Source organism: Balearica regulorum, chromosome 2, assembly GCF_011004875.1.
Source record: "Balearica regulorum gibbericeps isolate bBalReg1 chromosome 2, bBalReg1.pri, whole genome shotgun sequence".
Taxonomy (NCBI): domain Eukaryota; kingdom Metazoa; phylum Chordata; class Aves; order Gruiformes; family Gruidae; genus Balearica; species Balearica regulorum.
Genome location: NC_046185.1, coordinates 116685547 through 116708773, shown reverse-complemented (window position 1 = coordinate 116708773; position 23227 = coordinate 116685547). Strand labels below are relative to the sequence as shown.

At 40.9% G+C, this 23227-nt stretch overlaps 1 protein-coding gene across 2 annotated transcripts in view; it reads right to left on the bottom strand.

The window, feature by feature from the left end:
- Positions 1-23227, bottom strand: part of TRANK1 (tetratricopeptide repeat and ankyrin repeat containing 1) — a 55377-nt gene that overhangs the window by 13005 nt on the left and 19145 nt on the right. For both annotated transcript variants that reach the window (XM_075745475.1, XM_075745476.1), the window contains exons 6-18: positions 21862-21945; positions 19304-19442; positions 18581-18712; positions 16361-16528; positions 15417-15575; positions 14806-15057; positions 13781-13957; positions 9357-12236; positions 8811-9010; positions 8254-8391; positions 4505-4645; positions 3655-3811; positions 2387-2475 (exon numbers count right to left, since the gene is read on the bottom strand). In XM_075745475.1, the coding sequence (XP_075601590.1) occupies positions 2387-2475; positions 3655-3811; positions 4505-4645; positions 8254-8391; positions 8811-9010; positions 9357-12236; positions 13781-13957; positions 14806-15057; positions 15417-15575; positions 16361-16528; positions 18581-18712; positions 19304-19442; positions 21862-21945 (4716 nt within the window). The remainder of the gene's footprint in view (positions 1-2386; positions 2476-3654; positions 3812-4504; positions 4646-8253; positions 8392-8810; positions 9011-9356; positions 12237-13780; positions 13958-14805; positions 15058-15416; positions 15576-16360; positions 16529-18580; positions 18713-19303; positions 19443-21861; positions 21946-23227) is intronic.

The window sequence follows — 23227 nt, the reverse complement described above, 5'->3', positions numbered from 1 at the left end:
TTTGCAAGCTTCCAGTCGACTGGGATCTCTCCAGACTTCCAAGACCATTGAAAAATAATGGACAGAGGTCCCACAATAACATCGGCCAGCTCTTTCAGTACCCCAGAATGAATCACGTCAGATCCCAGAGACTCATGCACCTCCAGCTGGAGCAGCAAGTCTCAAACAAGTTCAGAGTCAGCTGGGAGATTATCATTCCCCAGTCATGCTCTTCCAGCACAGGGCTCCAGAGGTCCCAGGGCCCATCATTGGTGTTAAAGACAGAGGCGAAAAAGGTATTAAACATCTCTGCGTTGCCTATGTCCCTATTTGTGAGGTGACTGACCTCATCAAGTAATGGATTAATGCTATCTCTGATCTTCCTTTTGCTGTTAAAATATTTTAAAAAGCCCTTTTTGTTGTTGTCGTGGTTTTACCCCAGCCGGCAGCTGAGCACCACGCAGCCGCTCGTTCACTCCCTCCCCATTGGGGTGGGGGAGAGAATTAGAAAAGTTAAAGTGAGAAAACTCGTGGGTTGAGATAAAGACAGTTTAATAGGTAAAGCAAAAGCCGCATGCACAAGCAAAGCAAAGCAAGGAATTCATTCACCACTTCCCATGGGCAGGCAGGTGTTCAGCCATCTCCAGGAAAGCAGGGCTCTGTTACGCATAACGGTTACTTGGGAAGACAAACGCCATCACTCCGAATGCCGCTGCCCCCCCCCCCCTTCCCCCAAGCTCCTTATAAACTGAGCATGACGTCATATAGTATGGAATATCCCTTTTGTCAGTTTGAGTCACCTGTCCTGTGTGTGTCTCCTCCCAACTTCTTGTGCACCCCGAGCCATCCCGCTGGCAGGGCGGTACAAGAAGCAGAAAAGGCCTTGGCCCCGCGTAAGCACTGCTCAACAATAGGTCCATAGAACAAAAACATCTCTATATTATCAATGCTGTCTCCAGCACAAATCCAAAACATATCCCCACACTAGCTACTATGAAGAAAATCAATCCTCTCAGCTGAAACCAGGACAGTTGTCCTTCACAGTGCTGGCCAGCTCGAACTCTGATTGAGCTTTCGCCGCACAAATTTTCTCACTACAGTGGTGAACAATGTCTCTGTAGTCCTCCCATGTTGCCTGTCCTTGCTTCCAATGTCCATACACTTTCCTTTTCTGCTTAAGTTCTACAAGAAGATCCCTCCACAGCTGAGATGGCCTTCTGCCCCACTTGCTGGACTTCCAACACTTTGGAATTGCCTGCTCCTGCACTCTTAAGACATGGGTCTTAAAAAGTGACCAGCATTCATGGACCCCAAGATCTTCAAAAGCAGATTCCCAGGAGACCTTAGTAACTAGGTCCTTCAGCAGCCCAAAGTCTGCTCTCCCCATATCCAGGGTCAAAGTTTTGCTGGCAGTTTTTCTTCCATGACCAATGATTTGAAATGCAACTGCTTTGTGGTCACTGTGACCAAGACAGCCACCAATCACCACTTCACCTGAGTCCCCCTCTGTTAGCAAACAACAAATCCTGGAGCGCACCTTTCCTAGTCAGCTCCCTTAGTACCTGCACCAAGAAGTTAACTTCAATGTGCTCCAGAAATTTCCTGGACCTGTTTTGTGCCCACTGTATGATATTCCCAGTTCATGTCTGGGAAGTTAAAATCACCCATAAAGATGAGGGCAGTTCATCTAGAGATATCCCTTAATTCCTTGTAGAATAATTCATTGGTGGTGTTGTCCTGGCTGCGTTTTACTTCCATTCCATTAACTGTCATCCCATATCTGTATTGTATTAACTATCAATGTAGGAAATAAAAGACTAAAATCTGCACATTCTTTAAATAGTAAGGGAATGAAACCATCATTTTGCTACTCTTTCTGTGGTTTTCTTAGTGCTCCCTTGGTTCTTACATGCTGTTCCTTAATGTGCGTTTTGCATCCACCCCTAATTACTGTCAAAAAAACCCATAAAAGGGCTCTGAGATCATCACCCAAATCAATATATTTCCAAGAAATGTTTTCATTTTCCTTCAGTAGTATGTAATGATATTGTCAAGCACGTGGTTTAGATGATTCACAAATTCCAGTCAATTCCAGTTGTTGTTAATAATTGTTTTTTCCAACCATCTTTCATTTATGCACATTAAAATGTTTTTCCCTCATTGGACTGCAAATTTCTGAGATGAATTTAAGATTACAGACAATAAGCTTCCTCTCCCTGCTTACTTCTTGCAAGTTACTTACAACTAGTCTGTAGACACCTACACAACTACAAGCCACAAGCTAAGATAGACTGTTACAGAGCAACTGGAGGTTTACAGATAATTTTATAGATAAAAAGAAAGAAAAAAGAAAAAAATGTTTCAGATTAGACAAGCATCCTTATTTCAGGCAAACATACGCTCCTACCTCCCAGAACTGATGTTTAGCATAGTAGTCTCCCTGTGCAATCCATTCTTCTGGAGTTGAAGTTTTAGCAAACATACTGTCGTCCAAGTCTAGAAGGTCAGGGGCAATCATTTTATATTAGAATGGATAAACCACAGAAACCACTTATCATGTACCAAAACTAAGCATTAACATCTCATAATGTTCCAAACTCTTTATGATTTGTGCTCACACCAGTAATAGTAACTATGAGTTAAACACATTTTATCGCTCTCAATCAGCACTGAAAAATCAACAAGTTGGGTTTGGTTTTGAAAGTCCTTTAAAAATCATGCTTGGATTTTTTTAGACAAAACTTTGAGTAAATCCACTGTCTTTAGAGAAACCAAATTCTTTAATTTGATAAATATCTTTTAGCTGGAATGGTTTTCCATGAACAGCCTTCATTACTGTGCAGGTGTGATGGATGTACTCCTCCTGTTCAAACTAACTGAACATTGGTCCGGGCAGATGCTCAGCAGGTAGACCTAACCAAAGTTAATCCTATTGTGTGAGGCTATCAGTGAGAACACAGCACCAAAACCAAAAAGCCGGTTTGGCTGGAGACTGGGCTGATAAGCAGCTGAAACTGTATAAATACAGCAGAAAATCTGACTACAAATCAACCACTTTACACTATAAGTATCTGCAGCCATCAGGGTCCCTTGAGCTCTCCATCTGTAGAGGCTGGCTGAGCGCCGGCGATCTCCCCTCGAGTAGGGACACCTCCCAGGGTTATCCCTTGAGGCTGAGAGATCCCTGACCTGACACCAGACATCGATGGGTTGGTAAGTGACATTTTTGCATGCATGTAACATTTAAGATACGTATAGTAAGCTTACAGGATAATCTTTGTATCCCATACTAACTTGAAGTGTACTAGAGTATTAACAGTCAATCTGTCTGTACTTATTAAATATTTTACATAGCTATATTTACTGGTTAGAACTCAATAAACTTATTACTAGTTCAGATCTAAGTGATCTCTGACTCTTCTCCTGCAACAGCAGGAAAACTTAAACTAATGAATGAGCAATGAAGTCATGTATTAACATATACAACTGACCTTTAGAGCCAAAAGAAAACAAGACCCACTGAAATCAGTGCAAATTTGCAAGGGTGCTTATCAATGCATACTGTCAGAGGGATCAAGGAATTTAACCTTCTTTATTATACAGCCTAAAAACAAGAAAGCATGAGTAGGCTGTCCTGTTTGACAGTCTTTTAAGAAAGTTTTAGGATAACTTTACCTTTCTTTTCATCTGCTTTGACAACCTGAACAAATTCTCTTTTGATGAAATACTTAAAAGCTGGAGCCCGTTTATCACTGTCTTCATCAAAGATCCAAAGATTGACTCTGGCTCTTGTAATGGCAGTATACAATTGCTTTAGTTCTCCGTTCAGCATCTGAAGCGGAACAAAAAAATTAAAAAAGCAACACAACAAAATAAAATAAATGCCAGATGAGCTAAATTGTTAGAAAGAAGCACACTTTGCAGTTATAAGACAACAGCAGATATACACAGAATGAATAACAAATAAGAAAGTATCTTTAAGTAAGCAAGTCTAAATACTAAATATGTGTTTTTTCAATTACATAAGCCATTGTCCAGCTAATTTGCACGCAACTACTGCTACAGCAAATCTAGCAGCTGCATGTCTGACAGACCATTTTCCTTCTAATAATTTGCACATAAAATTATTCATTTTTTACCATACAATCCTGAAAATATCTGACTCACTAGATTCTCGGAAGTTTCCTTAAATTTAAGGTAGTGACACCGATCTGAAAGCAGACTAAAGTAATAATAAATGTTGACAAGCTAATTTGCTATTTATTTCCTTTAACTACAGCTGTTCTGTAAGTATACCTGAAAGTCTATTACACACAGTTTTTGTTCTCTTATCAAATTACATTTGCAAAAAACCTCTTATCTTTCAAAGTCAAGATTATATTATACAAATGTGAACAACTACCAAAAAGATAAAGCAACCTCAATAAACATGGAACTACAGGATGAAAGGATTTCTTGAAGAAATTTCTCTACTTCTAAGATTTAAGAATTCAGTTTATCCTTCCCAATGTTACGAAAAACTCACCTTGTACATTTCTACATTAAAAGGAGTTCTTTTCTGCATACCAGTAGCATCGTCTAAAGGCATTTCGATCAGCAATTTGCTTCCTGTTTGCACATCCGAATCAGGAACATAAGAAGAAATTATCTTCCATTCTTTGCTAGCCTAAAATGTCAAGGGAATGAGGTTTACTTGTATGCAGCAATCACTACTGCCCACATATGTAAAAGATGAGGTCATATGTGGTGGTTGACCATTGCACTCCCACAACCAAAGAAGGCTCAGAGGAGATGAGTGAAGAAAAAAAAAATTATCTGAAGGAAGAATGTAAAGAATAACCACCAATTTCCATCAAGAAAGCTGAACTTCATCTCGCAAGTGGGATTGGAGAGTAACCTTTGTTTGAGATACATGTGTGTACCAGGCAGTCATCAAGCCAAATAAATAACTTTCCCTAAAATAGCTAGCAGAGAGCAATGTCCTCCTAAGCTGCCCAGACCAACATGGGGGAAAGTGAATATGTGGCTTAGCCCAACACAGTGCATGAAAACCGAGCAACAAACAAACCTGGAAGAGTACAACTGGCTTGAGCTGGCTTCAAGCTACGTATTACTTCCCAGGGACTGGGGATGCCCAGCATCATGATGGAGGAGCATATGGGGACCACTAATGGGAATCACATTTGTATTGTGATTCTGCTGTATATTGTCATTGTTGTATTATGCTTGTCTTGTGATTTCAGGATATTGCTATATCATTCTTCTAAATCCAAATCATATGCAACACTTAATATATGAAAAAAGTAAATTTGATATTAAACATGAAAACCTCCTTGGGTGAACTATAAATTTTCAGCTAAACTTGAAGATACACCCCTACAAGGGATGGCCCATCTATGGGGAAAAGGAGGAAATCAGGCTAACCTCACCATGGATGAGGCTCAAAGTTTAGTCCTAGGGACGAGCATTCTCCTACAAACCACAATACCGCAACAGGCAGACTCACTGTGGGGGTGTGCTGACTGCTGGGCCAGGCGGCTCCCTGCCAGCTTGAGGTAGGGTGAAAGGTAAATGGCAGTGGGATAAAGCTCACAAGTTGCAGTCTGTCATGCTAAGACGTGTTGGATAGATTTTAGCCTGTAGCTCAGGATGGGCAGCTGCCAAGTCTCCTCGACACTACAAGACTGAACATCTCGGTGAGTTGCAGACCAGCTGGCCAACAACTCACCAACCTCCTCATCACTGTAGCACCAAGGAGACTTGGTACAAGGAGGATCCAGACAAACAGAGGTGAGTGGTTGCTGTCCTTTGGCTGGCGCACTGACAAGGCAGTTCTCTGAAGAGGGATGAGATCATTCACTTTGGTAGGAAAAGACAGTAGATTAACAAGAGGGCAATTTGGGGCATCATCTTTAGCATGCGAGTCATCACCAGTGCTTGCGTAAACCATGATGTGGTGGAGCCCATGGACAAAAAAACCAGGGTTGGAGGTGGACCCACTGGTATCCCATACAGGCATATATTCTCGCCCTCACGGTGCCTGGGCAAGAGGGATGGTCATTCATGTGATGAATGTATTAAGCTCACTGTGCAACACCAGTAATCACTAGCGCTGGTCTGAGCCAGGGAGTGGAATGGCACCTGCCAAAACACCCCCTTGGAAGAAGGCTCAGAGATGAGCAAAAAACCATTCATGGGGAATATCTAAAAAAGCCTGGTCAGAGATTCTGACATAGGAACATGTGAGAAATGTTAATATGTGCACCGACATGCTTAAATATATGTTAAGTGTGGCGGCAGATTGGTGTTGTGCACTCTCATGCCATGTAACAAATGCCAGGTCCTGATCACACCTTTCTGCAGGTTCCAGAACCCCCACAAAACTAACACCCAGAAAATCATAAGTATATTTATGTTAATTTTTTCCCCTTTTTGGTGTTTAATGGAAACCTGATTACATAGTGCCAAGTTTCTGGCACTATGAAAAATACTCATAATAAGGCTGAAACAGAGCTTTAAGTAACCTGATACAGGTCAACTGCCTTCCTATGGGGAAAAATGCAGGAAACCTTTCTTGCAAAATGTATTTTGAAGTTAAGATTGCAATGAATCATCAATCAAAACATTCCTAAGCCTGTCATGGGTTACAAACTGACAACCAGCTAATGGTATCAGTTTGGTCAACAGTTTGCTAAGTTTCAGGGATTTGGGGTTTTTTTCCTTTTTGATTCTTCATTCAAATCTGCTTCTTGAAACAAGACATATTTCAAATCTCATTTTAAAAATCAATAAAAAGAAAACCCAACACATTACGAACAGCACACAGCCACATTGGCTGTGTTTACAACAGTTCATACATTCCCCTTTTCCAAACTAGAAAACCTCAGTGTGTCGCGCTGCTTCCTTGCCTGCTTGTTTAACTGCTCAAATCAACTTGATTACTCATGGCTCGCAGGAAAATGGAACAATTGTATGAAAACAGTTCTCCAGGCCTGACATACATTAGTCTAAATTAAAATGCTCTACACAACTCAACTCTGTTAAACTGACTCTGCTAAATTCTGATAAACAGTTCGTTGTTTTTCTGAGTACAACTTGCATCACAGAAAAACAAATCAACTTTTGAGAAATCTACCATGACAGCCAGTACTGTACTGTCCCCAAATCTCAGTAAGCCAAATACAAGGCCATTTACCTGAAGCTCCTTCCTTCTGTCCTCACCACATAATGTCCACTAACCTCTGTGAAGAGCCTCCAGTAAGCTGCCCTCAGTTTTCCTGTGGTTTTCATCTGCTGAAAACCACATGAGATACTGCTTTAAGGGCAAGAGGTAGAGGGTATCTGCAACAGAGATGTTCACATGGCATGTTTAATTGCAGAGCAGCTCAGTCGTGGGCATTCTCGAGTCTCTGCAGGCATATTCAGTAAGGATGCTGCCTATGGCCTGGCTGGGGCAGGCGGGGACAGGCTTGGTGATGCTCCAGCACAGCGAGGCTGCTGTGGCTGACAGCTCTTTGCAAGGAGCCTCGAGGATCGCACTTCCCGCCAGGTCCGGAGTTACAGGAAACCCTGGAGAGGCAGGGTCTGAGCTCCCCCCAGAACCACAAAGAGGGAAAAGGGAGTAAGAAATACAAAACACAACACCTCCAGGAAGGAAAGTCTTCTTTATCTGAGGCCATTCCATTGGCGATGGTCTCCACTATAGACTTCCCAGACAACTCCTGAGCTAGACCAGAATAAGGTTTCTGAGGCTAAGCTGTGGATGGCTACAGAGCATGCTCCTCCCCGCCCCAAACACATACACGCACTATTTTATTCTAAACATAATTGGTTTACAATTTTGTGGTGATGCAAAGCAGGTGGTCTAAGGTACTTTTCTGGGACCTGGAACTCCAGTATAAGGTAAAGAGTATGAGAGGGTGATGGAGTGTCCCTCCACCAACTGCTCTGACCTGAACAGGGAGCAGCCAGGAGGGACACGCTGTAAGGTAGCAGAGTAGCCTTGGTATGCAGCAGAAGCGTGTGTGTGTGTGCATGCACTGTTGTGTGAACCACAAGGCTCTCCCTTAAATTGCAACAGCCAACCTGAAGGAAAATGCAGCACTAAGGGAAGACAGTCTTAGTTCATAAACCTATGAGCCCTGTATTCTACTGTGATGAAACCACCCATCTTCAGAGGAAACATGGAATCCTTCTCCAGCTGGAAAGCCAATTAGACCACATGTAAAATCAAAACTTAAGAAAAAATGCAGAAAATGGATAAGAATTAAATACCTCTGAGTCTGTGAAAAAGTTGTAAAGGAGTACATCATCAAATTCCAAGCCCTTCGCTTCATAAACTGTCAGTACAAGTGCTAAACTAAGTTCCTCGGGTATCTTCTCTTTTGCAGTTTCATTTGCCACTAACACCACCTGTCATAAAATACATTAATAAAAAGAACATATTAGGAAGCAAAAAAACAACTTAACAGCTGCATAGAGAAAGCATACAAACATGTCACCATAATGCAAGAGACTTCTCAAAACCAGATAACATTTAACACAGACATTCTAGCACACTCCACAAAAAAGGTCACAAAGCTGCCACCAGAAGACAGACAAATGCGTAGTATTTGGGACAGGCAACACTTGATGCAAAAAAGAAAGGGCCAGATGTGTATTAAGAAGAAACAGAAACCAACACAGTAAAGGCTTCTAATTTTAAAAAGCATAATTTATCAGTGAGATACAAGGGCTTAAAAAAGAAAGTTGTGGGCAGTCCATATAAAATGATGATTTAGCAATATAGCTGGAAGAATCTGCAAAAAGCCAGATACCTAAGAAAAGCAAACCTGATGTGCTCCAAATTCAATGGGTTGTGTTTTCCTTTTGTTGCCCCTCAGCAGAATTGCTAGGTCACTAACACTGCAGGACTCCAAGACCGTAGGTTTTGGTCCATCAAAGAGACCACAGTCCTTAGGAAGCCGATCAAAAGATTCTGGGAAATAATGCTGAAGCAAATCAACCACTCCAGCTGCTAAACGGAGAATACCTGTAATAAGCAGAATACAAATTTTAAACTTCAGTCTGACTTGTACTCTCTCATAAACACACTTTTAATGGGAATGATTATTTATCAAGCTTTCCTTCAAACAAATACAGTCAAAACATGCAATAAGCATGAGTGTTCAAAAAATGACAATTTAAAAAGCATTCATTCTTGGTTTTCCAGTTGAGATGTCAAAATACAGAATCTGCATGTCAGAAAAAGCTGACCATCTGATCTTTTAAAAAAACAGGCTGCTTAACAATACTTTGAATTGGCCAGTAGAAAAATTCAATTATTAGTGACATCTGAAGAGCACAGGCTCAGATTATAAATAAATTTGTTACTCTACCTGAATGGGACCTGTAGTTCTGGTACAACTGATATATCCTTTTCGGTTTTCTAACACGTTGCTTCTTGTTCATGGAGTTCTTGCTGGCGTAATGAAACAGTGACCTCAAATCACTAAAACGAAAAGCAACTCCTTTCATTATGCTCTGGGCAGTGTCACCAGTTAGAAACATGGTATTAGGGTCATTGATGCATCTCATTAACAGTGCTAGCTCAGCTTGAGTGAAATCCTGTATCTCATCACCATAAAACTCATGGATGGACCACGGCAGCTCCCTGAGCTTTGAGAGTCTTTGAGATAAATTATACAGCAAATCTTCTTCATCAAAGTAACCTCTCTGCGAGCGTATCTGCTGATAAAGACAAAAGAGGTGATAGATTTCACTCCTGTCTTCTGTGAAGTTCGGTGATCTCTTTCGGCCTAGCTTTTTGTACTGCTCCTCAGTAAGTTTACCCCCAAAGCAACTCAGTGCCTCAAAAGAGCCTTTCAGAAATGATTTTATTTCTTTCCAAACCAGTGCTGGATTGTACAAGCTTTTACCTTTTATCATTTTTGGCCATATTTCATTTGCAAATACATCGTAAGTCACAAAAGTCCGAGGATCACTTTCCCTACAGTATGCATCTGCAGGTCCTTCATCATCACTATGTTCTGCTTCAACATTACCTTCTTCATCCTCATCTTGCCAATTTGGTACAACTAAGTCCTCCTGAGGACTCCAACCAACAATGATTCTTTTAAGGCTTCCATCTTCGTTTCTCGGAAAAAATGGGTCAGGCATAGATGCATCCAGTAACAGCAACAACTGCTTGGAGGTGACAAACAGCGGAAAATTTTCATCTTTAATGTCTTGTAGCTTGTGAACATTTGGCTCCAGAGGCTTGAAGTGACTGGTTACCTTGGAAGACTTGCTAAGTTCAATGAAATTCTTCTGAACTTCTTGGCACAAGACAGGATTTTTTGTCACGAAGATCTGGTGCAGGTGCTCCAGCCTGTTCGATACGTCTGCACTATGCCTTTGGCCATCTTCATGGTCATCACATGAATTCATTTCCACACCAGCTGTGCCCACAGGAACCTTTTCATCCTCACTGTCCTGGTCTTGGTCATCGCTCACCTGTTCCTCACTTGAATCATCGCTGTCCTGTTTCAGTTCACTCTCTTCCTTCTCTAACCTATCTCTTTCGACCTCACTACACTGTCTTTGCTGCCATGTTTGCCTCTCCAGCAGAGGACCGTTTGCCAAGGTGGATTTTTCCCAGTATGAATAGAATTTCTTCCAAAGCCTATACAAGCAGCAAGTCGTCTTCCCTGTCCCACTTCGCCCAATTAAAATGATTGGTTCCATGGGCTTTGGATTGAGATCAATTACTGCGTACTCCAACTCCCCAACTCGGAAAGGGTATTCAACAGAAGAATGTACATCATTGATAATGTTAAGTGCCATGTTAGTACTGAAGCTGTGAAACTTCATTATATTGTATTCCAATTCTGCTGCACTGGCTGGAGGGAAATACTCAGGTATGGTATGTTCTTTTGATTTTTCTGCCTCTGGGTCTTCAACATAACAACGCGGAACGCGCTTCTGTGTTGTCACATTGTGGTTCTGATGTCCTTCGTTTATGCCCTTGAGCTTTTTCCTCAAGATGCAGGATAAACCACGATTGTAGGAAATACATATATTCTGTAAGACACGGTTCAGCTTGCAGTGGTCGAGAACGATGGCCCAAATTCTGATTATTTCCGTGTAAACTCTACCTGATTTTTCTGGAAGACTTTTTGTCTGTTCTGTCTCCATGATCTTTTCCGCGCTCTCGCTGCAACGAGGAGAAAAGTCAATCGCAAGTTCCCACAGCATTCTTGCACCTTTGCCCAACTTGGCTTCATACAGCTGGATATCAGCTTTCAGGTGTTTCAGTGGCTTCTGAAGGCCCCTAGTCCATTCCCCATTGCCAAGCTGCTTAATTGTCATTATAGTTTTAGTTTTCAGATAATGAGGCACAGCTTTGCTGCCCAACGTCTTTAGCATTTCAGGAGTGCACTCTATTTCCCAGGTCATGTTATCAAACTCCTGCACATACGCCTCAATATCCAGAATCTTCCCCTTCTCTTCTTCTGGTTCTTCCTTCTCTCCATCAGGCAGGGCCACACTAAATTCCCCTGCTCCCTTCTTTTTCTCCCAATCATCCCCTTTTCCTTCAGGATAAGCTACGCTTCCACAAGGTTGCAAGGACTCACTTCTTCCCTCTTCCAAATTAGTCTGGGCTGAAGATGGCTTTTGTACTGGAGGATGATCCTTCCTCAGGGTGTCACCCAATGTCAATTGCTGAATTAAAGCTGTGATTGCCTGCACTAGACTTTCCTGCAGTGTTAAGGGGTTATTTATTCTTTCTGTTTCCTGCTTTGGCAACTGATCTTTTTTTGTCTTTACAGAACACGGGGTTTTTAAATCATTATGCACTGCCTTGCCAGATGGTGCCTTTAACGAGGACCCAGATGAAGAATGCCCTGTGCTCTTTGGCTGTGAAATCTCAGAGGCTGGAACGGGTTTAGATGTTTTAACTGACTGCCCTGCTATATCCTGCCGGTACTTCTTTTTCTCCAGTGCAGCAGTATTCCAGGCAAGTAGCAGTGGGTCATTTTTTTTAATTCTATGCCTCACATCTCTTCCTAATTTGTTTTTTATATTAAAGTTAACATCAAATTTTGCCAAGGACTCCGTGATTCTCTTAGCCTGTTTTGAAAATCCTCTCTGAAAAACAACATGCATCACTGTATTTCCATTCTCATCTTGTATGTTTGGATTAAGATATGGGAATTCAGAAGGTCTCGAAGCAAAGAGATCAAGTAGATAGTTCAGGATGTTTAAACCAGTGCCATCTGAAAGCAAGAGAACAAATAAAAATAAAAAATCACTTGCTTTACAAGGCTGTTTTGTAGGCCAACAATTTTTAATACATTTTTTTCTGCAGCTATTAAATGAAAATCAATTTGCTTTCAGGAGAAATAAAAAAATCATCTACGTTTCATGTTTGTAAAACATGCTTATTTGAAATGGCTTGAAACTGAGCTTTTCTAATACTCAGGGAAAACAATACAATGGCAGCAAAGCTTTAGAAATCCCTAGTGCTGCAATTGTTCCTGTAGCATCGGTCGATTTCATTCTTTTTTTAAACCTCCGGGTGCAGACAAATTCGTTTATCTTCCAACATCAGCCCTGACTGCTACCCAAGGTAGACTGGTGACTGGTCATCTAGACAAGCAGCAGCTCTGTGTACTGCTCTGGGGTCATTTGGTTCACTTTAATATGCCACCCAGAAGTGATCTGCTGCAGATAACTTTGGTGTACTATAATAACCTGTGGCAAATCCCAATCATTTCCTGATATCTGAGGTGTCTAGAGCAATTTCCTACAAAATAACATTAGTCCAATACCTCCCTGCAGGGGGTGGGGTAGGTGGGAGAAAGAAGAGATATTCTACAGCTTTCTGGATTTAATACAGAAATGTTTCACATATATTATCTTTCCTAACTGTAAAATAGTGAAACATCGAAATCACTGTAAAGAAATTCCAACTCAAAAACTTTACACAGTGAAAAATACTTAAGAGAAGATACTGCCATTGGACTTCTTAATCTTCTGATTTAAAATTTACAACTGGCAGTATCTGTGGTTTTAATCTCTCTAAAGCTATTAAATTAAATGTTTGTGCTTTAAAAATGAATAAATTCAGTATTTTTTATTATTTGAATCCTTCAACTCAAAAATGCATTTTTTCTTAATTTAAAATCAAACCTGACTTAGGGGCTTAATTTGATAGTTTATCTTAATTTCTTATATTTTTATGTAAGCCCTACAGTCTTCTCACTCACTCCTCTGAACAAAACTTTGCTTGATTTACAGCTGAAAAAAACCTGGGAAACAGATTTCAGATATCACTGTAGGATTTCCTTCAAAGTCTGCTGCCATTGCTCTGCCTTTACCTTTGTTTCTTCCTAGATCCTTCCCACCTATTACACATTTTACAGGGTTTCAAAGAGGAGCCTTCCTTTCTAAATCAGCTTGGTTAAACAAGAATATTTTCACAAAACAGTAACCGATGGAGACACGACAACTGTTTGATTCCCCTGGTCACCTGAGCTGCATTTAACTCTCCTCACAGTCCCAGCCACCGCAACCAGAAAGCGGAACGCATCAGTTTAACAAAGACTGGCACGTATCCTCTGCCCTGCAAACTTTGGGGGCTGAGACACAGTTGAACATCCTGATCTGCTGCTATCACATCAGTAAGCAGCAGCAGAAGGGGCAGTGGGCTGAACAGGTAAGAAATGGGGATGTTTTCAACAGTTACTGTGAAAACAGACGGTGCACAACTGCTAAGAGCCCTCTGTGTCCCCCAGGCCCGGGCACACAAAAGCCTTACCTCTATTATTTAAACAGATGGAAACTGCAGCATGCAAAGGAGTATCGCCTTGTGCAATGGAGACATTTCGAGGATCTGCACCTTTTGTCAGCAGCAAATATACCAGTTCAAAATAATTCTTTTTGAGGCATATTTGCAGTGGTATTTCAGAGCTGGTTCCAATCCCATCTGGCAGAGCTGGTGTGAAGAACATGGAGATATCAGGGGTTAAATCTGATAAGTCATATTTGCAAACTACAGAAAGTTCTAAACAGATGAAGGTACATGCTGACTGCAGAGTAGGTGGCTTTTTTGTGTGTGTGTGTCAGCTTTTTACATGTATCTGTTAAAGAGTTATTGACTAAGAAAAGCTTCAGAATCTCCTCTGATCTCCCATTAAGATGAGCAACTAGTCCTCCTGTCATGATAGGACAGAAAGGCCAGAACATATCTTCAAGTCAGTCACTAACCGAAACAAGAAGCCTCCTTGCACCTCTGGCACTCACAAGGCCGCAGCAGGACTGTGTGTCCGTAATTTATAGCTAATATCAAGTTACAAGACGAAATAAAAAATGCCAGAGTAATCCTAGGAATAAGCCTCACGCAAAACCAGAAAAAGTATGATGTCCACACTAGCTAAAAAGAGACAGACATCTGGTCATGCCTTTGAACTCACTGAAGCATAACAACAGACTGAACCCAAAGACTGTGGCTTACAGTTTCTATCTGTCAGGATAATATTGTGGCTGAAGACAGAGAAATTAAACCCAAAGAAACCACCAGCAAAGGAGGAACAATAATCTTTGGCCTTTTACCAATCCTGACAGCCCAATTTCATTTGAAACATGTCTTCCATCCCATGTAGCCTTATGAGCTTCCCCATGTTGCATGCAGCAGCTGCAGCCAATGGACTGCACTCCGACAAGCTGCTGTGCTTACACAGAGCCACAAAAAACATGCACCGTTATTTCTGAAACTATGTTGCTCCAAACATGCCAAATAAAATATCAGATCTATTATAACACAGTAACATTGCAGTTTTTCACCTCCTCGTTCAATCAAGCATCTTATGAGGTGCACTTGCTTATCCGATCTGTCACACTGTTGGATAATGTTGCCAATGTCAACATCTGAAAGACTGCAGTTTTTGAAGAGTCCTCCACTTGACGGCTCTTCCCCACTGGCTTTCCCTGTTAGCAGCAGCAAAACTTTATGCCACATTTGCTTCTCCAGCAACTGTTTTATGAAGCTGTTAGCACAGGCATGGGAGATGTTGCAAACCAGCCCTTCAGGGATTTCTGCAAGACAGTCAAGACAACATAACTCAAACCACATAATAAAATCAATCTCACTGTAAATTCATTTCAGAATAATGAACTCATTACATTGAAAGTACACTTGCATCTTTTTGTCCTGATGCTGACAGCCAAAAAGTTTGAACATTTTGATTCATCATACTGAAATTTTGTGACCATTCCGGTGGTTCTAAGTGCAAAACACAACAGTAAAAATAAGTAAAAGCACATTGTTCCAGTAGTATCAGTTGCTGAAAGAGGGAAGGGAAGGAAGGGTAAGAGCAAAAACCGCATGTTAGCATAAAATGAGTTTTTCACAGCAATTAAGTTTTGTGAAGGGAAGAAATGGGAACTTGCTGTACCTTTCACAGAAGACAGCAGTTTCAGAAATCGCTTAACTGCATCTTCCTTCAATACATTTTTATTATGTGCTCCTCTTTCAAACTTGTAGAACTGGACAAACTGTTCAATACCATCCAGGAGAGAATCTCTATCAACTATGGCTCTGCTTTCATTCCTCCCTGCAAAACATTAACAGAAATTGAAAATCCAGTTCCTTGCTGGCATGTTTTCAGGGCAGGACTGTAATACGTTACATCTCAGGGCTCTGAGAAATGTGTAGTGGTAGGTTAAAATCAGATGGCCGAAACTCTTATTGCCAAAGCCAGCCCTATGATGGACTTCATATCCAAAGGATATTTGATACATTCATTGAATACACTCTTTACCATAATACACTAGGTTGACAATTGTAATAATTCACAAGTTGATCTGCATGCAGGCTGGACATTGCTGCCTCACAGTGATATCATTGTTCAGAATTTTCAGAGTTATGTTTACAGCATAGTTTTAATCAGGTGTCCTGAGCTTGTCTGATTCCTCAATGATTAAGAAATTCAGCCATAAAATAAGTTGTCCTCTTAAAAGAAAAACAAAACAAAACAAAACAAACCCCACCACACCAAAATCATACCTACAAGTTTAAGAGATACAGTAAAGAAAGATAACTGTGGGAACCCGCTTGCCAGGAGCCGTAAGATGGAAGTGCAATGAAACCCAGTGCTTTCCAGCAAACTTATGTGGAATACACCCATTAAACTGTGGATGTAGCCTAAAACCTTTGCTTTTTGCCTTACCTTCAGGCAAGGACAAAACATTCATCATTGACTAACAGGAGATTGGGGTGACAACTCATGGAGAAAGTTACATAAACCCCACCCACTATTACCAATTACAAAGAAAACAATTTTGTATCATCTAAAGGATATAGTTTTAAAACAGGAAAAGCACACAGTCCATGTAGTACCTGTCTGTTTCTCAGAGGAAGTGTGTTTCTCAATGTGATTGCTGACTGCTTTTACAGCATCGAAGTTTTTGTTCTTTTTCAAGATATCTATGACATATCTTGACCGTGCATCTGGAACAGTGGGGTCAACTCCAAAATTCAGGAGCATGATCACATCATCTGTTTGGCCTAAAACATTACATGAATAAAAACATTAGAGGAAGAATAATTCTCATTGTTCAGGGGTTTTGTTGTGTTTTCCTTTGTATTTTTAATTTCCTGGCACAATTTCTAGTATAATTTTAATAATAATTTAAAAAAAAAATCTAAATTTTTCCAGTGTCATAAAAATTAGGTATTGTTAGGTATTCTTCCCCGAAAGAAACCCCTTCAAAAAATTAAAACTTTAGCTTCATTATTATTAATTAGGAAATGGGAGCATGGAAACACAAAGTGACTGGGTGCCTCATGAGCACCTCACCGGCCAGAGGCAGCATGTGGAATTCACCTCCTCCCTTATGCCCCAACCCTGTTCTCCAGGCTCTAGGAAAACTGCTCTGTACATAAGGAAAAAACAAAACAAGGGATTTTGCTACTGTTTGGAAGGTGACTCAGTAAATGAGAATATTTCACATATTCAGGCATGAATATACACAGCTAGGCATTGATTTTCTTTCCTATGTAACATAAACCACATGATTTTCTTGGTAATAAGCCTTATAACAAAGATGTCTAATTTGACTAACAGTAGGGTCCACTGCTTTCAACAGAAACTACTATCCTCTATAGCATTTCACAACAAGTATTACCGATCACACATAAACACAATAACTACAATGGTGATTTAAAGCCTTGACACAGCATCTAATATTCTGGAAGATGACATGCTCACTTCTTATTACGTCACACTGCACTACCAGGGGAAACTTTACAGCCCTGCAAGCAGCTGCCTGTATTCCTCTTGCCTCAAAGAGGTACATTTGCTGTAAGCCATGCCCTCAGAACAGCTGGGAGAGCGCAGGGGCACCAAACCACCAAGTCATGCAGGAGAAGACTGAGCAATGGTGAGCAAATAAGTGTTAGACCACCACGTGTCCCCTAGGCACACCACTGCAACACATAGCCTCTGTTACTGCACGTGCTAAAGGCAAAACCCTAGATGAGGAAAAAATGACGCGTGCTAACACAAATGTCTTGCTTTGTTTGTCTAAGCCTTACCATCCGTGCTATTTTAGTGATTATCATTTGTTAACAGATGGGTGCAAGGGTTCATTTTCATATATATATTTGTATATATTTATAAATATACTCTCTATATAATATATACTATAAAGAAATAAACTTTAATAAGTAAATATATTAAAATACATATAGTATATATGATATATACTATATAAATAAATGTTAATAAATACATATAAAATTATATACTCTGTATAATATATATGCTATGCAAATAAAATTATAAATAAATAAACTTTAATAAATAAATACAGTCTCTTCTGGAAACGCAAGAGTCATTTAGCAACAGACGGAACTGCTGCAAAAGACATGTTACACCTTTCCAGAAAATGAAATTATTTAGATATAGGTTGTGCGCATTTCATTCATACTATTAACCAGAATCACCAGAATGTCATCGCATTTAATGACCTAAAAGTCTGGTGTTATCTCGGCATTGATGCTTATTTCCTGTTGCCACCTAGTGGGCAGAGTAAGAAATACAAGAAAAAAAGCCAGGCTAAGTTAAGATAAAAGAAATCCCACAGAAAACGTGAAGGAAAGCATATAATTTTCCTCCTCTGACAAGGTACACTGCTACTTAGGTTTTAAGTTTTCACTTATTTAAAAGAACAGAATAGGTCTCCAGGTGGTCTAACGTGATTTTAAGGACACATCAAACTTTAAAAGGTAACTTCTATGATTCTAAAAACTGCAGCATACTTGTGGGAAAGTCATAGCCAAACAAACCAAAAAGCAAAGAAAATGCTCACAAATGAGAGATATAATTTTAAAAGGGAATTGCTGAAATGTTTAAGTATTAGTTGCTGTTACAAAGTTGACATTCAGATAAGAGAACTTCCTCATTTTTTTCCTTAGTGTGAAATAGTAAACACCAGGGTCTGAAATTCTCTTCCATTATGCATTTTTCCATACGAAAACAAAACAACACACACCCCCTCCACTCCCCCCCTCCAAAAAAAAAAAAAAAAAAAAAAAAAAAGAAAGAATTGTATTTACTGCGTTTCTGGAAATATTCACTGGAAGATGCCACAATATGCAGGAGGGTGGATCCATCTCTGTCTTGCTGGTTGATCCTATCCTTCAAGTCTGGCCTCTGAGTCAGTAACCACCTGAAGAGATGGTTCTTCCCTGAAATGATCAAAAAACCCCCACTTGTTATAACTGGTAAACAGAGCTACAGCAGAAACAGATCCTGGGTTTTTTCCCCCTATGGAGAGGCAAGATGCATCTGTATGAAACCTTTTCTCGAACACAGGGCATAGGAGAGGGAAGAAATAGGTAAACTAAATCATGGTAAAAGCCAGGTGCATTGTGAGAGATATGATGATACGTTCTCACTGTCTCTCAGCATCATGTTGACTCACAACTCTTTAGCACTTATAGAAACTGTTCCTCCATGCTGAGGTCGCAGGAAGAAATACTGTATTTTCATCAAAGCTGATCTACTCAGGTTGTGAAAGACCCACATCAATCACACTTTCACTTCAAACCACGGAAGAGAACAACCATATTAGGCTTTTACCACTATCAGGCGCAGATTATCAAGGAGACTGTTCATAACAATTTTTAAATAGTGCCTTACTGGCACATGCAAGGTTATACCTAGATGATCTGATCTCATTAGCGTTAAAAAAAAAAAAATAAAAATTAAAAAGCTCTAGCTGTCAGTTGTCTGATGAAGGCCACCATTGTTTTATTTTAGCTGCAGATGTCACTCACTTGCTTTGATACACAATCTCATAACAGCATGAAGCGGATACACTCCAATGGTTTCAACTTTCGCCCCAATGGAAATTAGCCACTTGACTAACTCTGCCACTTCTTGCATCTTCTCACCATGCCCATATAATTCAGAAGTCTGATAACAGAGAGAACAATTACAACACATTATTTTACGTACCCAAAAGGCATTTCTTTTTTAATCCTATTTCCACGTTTTATATGACAAGACTCAGCAGAACAATAACAATCAAGCTATATCCACTGTAAAATGAAACATTTATTATGTATGTAACAATTCCAGCAGAAGCTCAAAACGAATACTTTTCTCCAAGATGTTCATGAATCCTGTCCTGCTCTGAAAAGCAGTGAGTCTGGTCTAGTTTATAACACATATTTCTATATTTCTTCTCTGTAATCAACTGTAACTTTCTGCCTTACATTTGCCTATATAAATGTTACTGTATATCAGTGCAAATATTGCTGTAACCAGACATTGTGTCTTTTAAGCTTGGATGAGGCAGCTTATGCAGGAAGTTACCCCAAAGCAAAAAAAGGCTGGAGAAATACTTGAAATTGAGAAAAGGGACTTAGAGACTGGGAGAAGGAGGTTTAGGGAACTCAAGTAACCAGTCCTTTTACAGCTCAGGAATGCCATGGATGGAGTGCAGAGCAAAGCCCAACTCTTATCCAGCTCAGGAAGCATCTGATGTTATTAAGACAACCATGATAATATGGCTGCTCATGCAAAGAAAAGGTGTTAAGCCTCAGGAGACAGATTTTTGGCCAGATAAATCCCTAGAAGGTGATCTGATAGAAGTACAGAATTTACAGGGAAGTTTACAGACCAAGATTGAAAGCACAAAGCCTGAGCAGAAGGCAGCTGAATTCAAAAGAGATGTTCCAGCAAGGACTTAATGAACACGAAGCACAGTCTATGAGGGGTACAGCAATATGGGGAACTCTGGAGGTGGGCAGAGGAAGCTCAGATGGAAATCGAGACAATATGCCAGAAGGATCAGGACATGAGGGGGTGCTCGGAAACGGTGTTCAGACATGATTTCTCCATTTGTGCCAGTCATCTTTTTAAATAGCAGTTTTCACACATGCTTCCAACATCCACAAATAAATCTTTTTTTCTAACACCTCATGCCAAATTTTGACTGGCAAGAATTACTGTTTGTGCACAGTTACAAAATCAAAATACAACAAACTACAGGGAGTATGTAGTGGCAGCAGGGGAAGTTTGAGTTGTCAGAAAGCCACGTTTTCCAATTTTTGCAAAAGAGAAGCAGTGCTTAGGGAACTTTCATCTTGATTCTTTCAGTCTTCCACATGTAAGACAAAGCTGCTAGAATTGTTAAGACTGGTGGGGCCAATTCAGCAACGAAGGACACACTGTTTTGCAAAGGCAACCCACTTTTATCCTCCTCTCTCAATGAGGCATTTTGATTTTTGTTGCCTAAGAAGGAAGATTTTTTTTTTGCTTAGACAACCTATGTGTGTCCTCTACTCCAATGCTATGCTTTACTGTCAGTGTGAGGAGCACGTTCACCCCTTGCAGGGCTGCTTTGCTGCTGTGCCCCAGGCCCGGGTGCTGCTAAGAGCTGCAAACCATGACAGCGGGCATCTTTGCTTGGGAGCTGCTTTGATCCAAGGCTCTCATGCCCCATCCCCATAGCTGTGCTGTGCTGCTTTACCACCACAGACATGTCACTGCCTGGCCACAGGCCTGGTTGATCCACGGCTGAACCCTGACCCACCCTCCCTTCCCACAAAAAAAAATGAGCGAACACACAAGGGATGATGAAAGGTAGCATAGAATCCCATATGGGCTACTCCGCTGGCACTAACACAGCATACCTGCCTAATGACAGCTAACCAAGGCATGCTTGTGTGTACTCATATGCTAATACTTCCGCTATCACTATAAACAAGCCTATGAATAGATGTAGATTTATTTCCTTTGCCGCCTTCTTTTTCAGAATTACTCCCGCTCACTCTGTCAGGCACCTAACTGAAATACATTTATGGGAAAATCCCCAATTTGAAATTATTATGACAAAAGTACCACAAGCACTGTAACAGCCAAATAGCAAATTCTGGCACATTCCATCAACATGCCCTAAACCGTTAATTTGCCAGCCATAATTTCATAGAGAAATTATGAAAATTAGGATTTTTAATTTTCAAATTAAAAAGAGACAAAATAGATTATTTAATATAAACATACAAAGTCCATATATTATTTTCCGTTTTATTGTGAGGCACTAGAACAGGTTGCCTAGAGAGGTTGTGGATGCCCCACCACTGGAAGTGTTTGAGGCCAGGTTGGATGGGGCTTTGGGCAACCTGGTCTAGTGGAGGGTGTCCCTGCCCATGGTAGGGGCGGTTGGAACTACATAATCTTTGAGGTCCCTTCCAACCCAAACCATTCTATGATTCTATGATTTTTCTTTCACTTGTTTTAGCCTTGCACACAAGATGGAAAATGTCTCACTAAAGTGAGCAGGAAGAAAAGAAATAGACACAAGAAAATATACAGGATGCTACTTTACCTCAAAGAGATTCTTCAGTGATAACTGGTTGACTCTGAGATTAGCAGGCAATGCTTTCTTCTCAGACAACAACAACAGACAAGACTGGAAAAAAAAAAAAGCCAAAACATTAGTGATCTTATAAGCATACTTAAAAACTTTTTTTGCTGCCTCATCAGATCTTGTAGGAAAACAAACAAGGGCTAGCAACATTTCAGTTCTTTTTTTAAGATTGTAACAGATTACTGAATCTCTCTTTCCATTTTTCAGATGAATTATTGTAATATACAGTGGACTGTGGAAAGCTATGACCGATGAAAGTTTCTTCAGAAATAAAAACCAGGTCAGGCCCTAAAAGTCTCTCCAATACACCTTGAAAGTGACCCTTTGCTTTAGGAATGGACCTCATAGGGATGAGACTCCTCAGCTGCACCAACATCCTGAGCAGAAAGCAAGAAATCCATACTGTATCTTTTTCCATTTTCTCAGTTTCCCTAAAAAGTTTACCTTCCTCCTTGAAAACCCACCTAGTTTCACCAGAGGACAAGGGAAGAACTACGGATGTCATCTACTTGGACTTCCGTAAGGACTTTGATACAATTCCACACAGATTCTTGGCTCTAAATTGGAGAGAGATGGGTTTGATGGATGGACTGTTGGAAGGGTAAGGAATTGGCTGGATGGCTGCATCCAAAGAGTTATAGTCAATGGCACAGTGTCCAAGTGGAAACCAGTAATGAATGGTGTCCCTCAAGGGTCCATACTGGGACCAATACTATTTAATATCTTCATCAGTGACAGAGACAGTGGGTTTGTGTGGTGCGCTCAATCATGCAGCAAGCTGTGTGGTGTGGTCGACACGCTGGAGGGAAGGGATGCCATCCAGAGGCACCTTGAGGACCGGGCTTGAGGACCGGGCCCATGAGAACCTCATGAAGTTCAACAAGGCCAAGTGCAAGGTCCTTGGCCAATCCAGGGCAATCGCCAGTATCAATACTGACTGGGGGATGAACGAGTTGAGAGCAGCCTTGTGGAGAAGGACCTGGTGATACTGGTGGATGAAAAATTGGATACAAGCTGGCAATGTGCACTTCTGGCCCAGAAAGCCAACCGCATCCTGGGCTGCATCCAAGACAGCATGGCCAGCAGGTCAAGGGAGGTGATTCTGACCTTCTACTCTGCTCTCGTGAGACCCCACCTGGAGTACTGCATCCAGCTCTGGGGGCCTCAGTACAAAAGTGACATTGAGCTGTTGGAGAGAGTCCAGAGGAGGGCCATGAAGATGACTGGAGGGCTGGAGCACCTCTCCTATGAAGACAGGCTGAGAGAGTTGAGGTTGTTCAGCTTGGAGAAGGTCTCTCCTCTCCAGGGAGGCCTTATTGCAGCC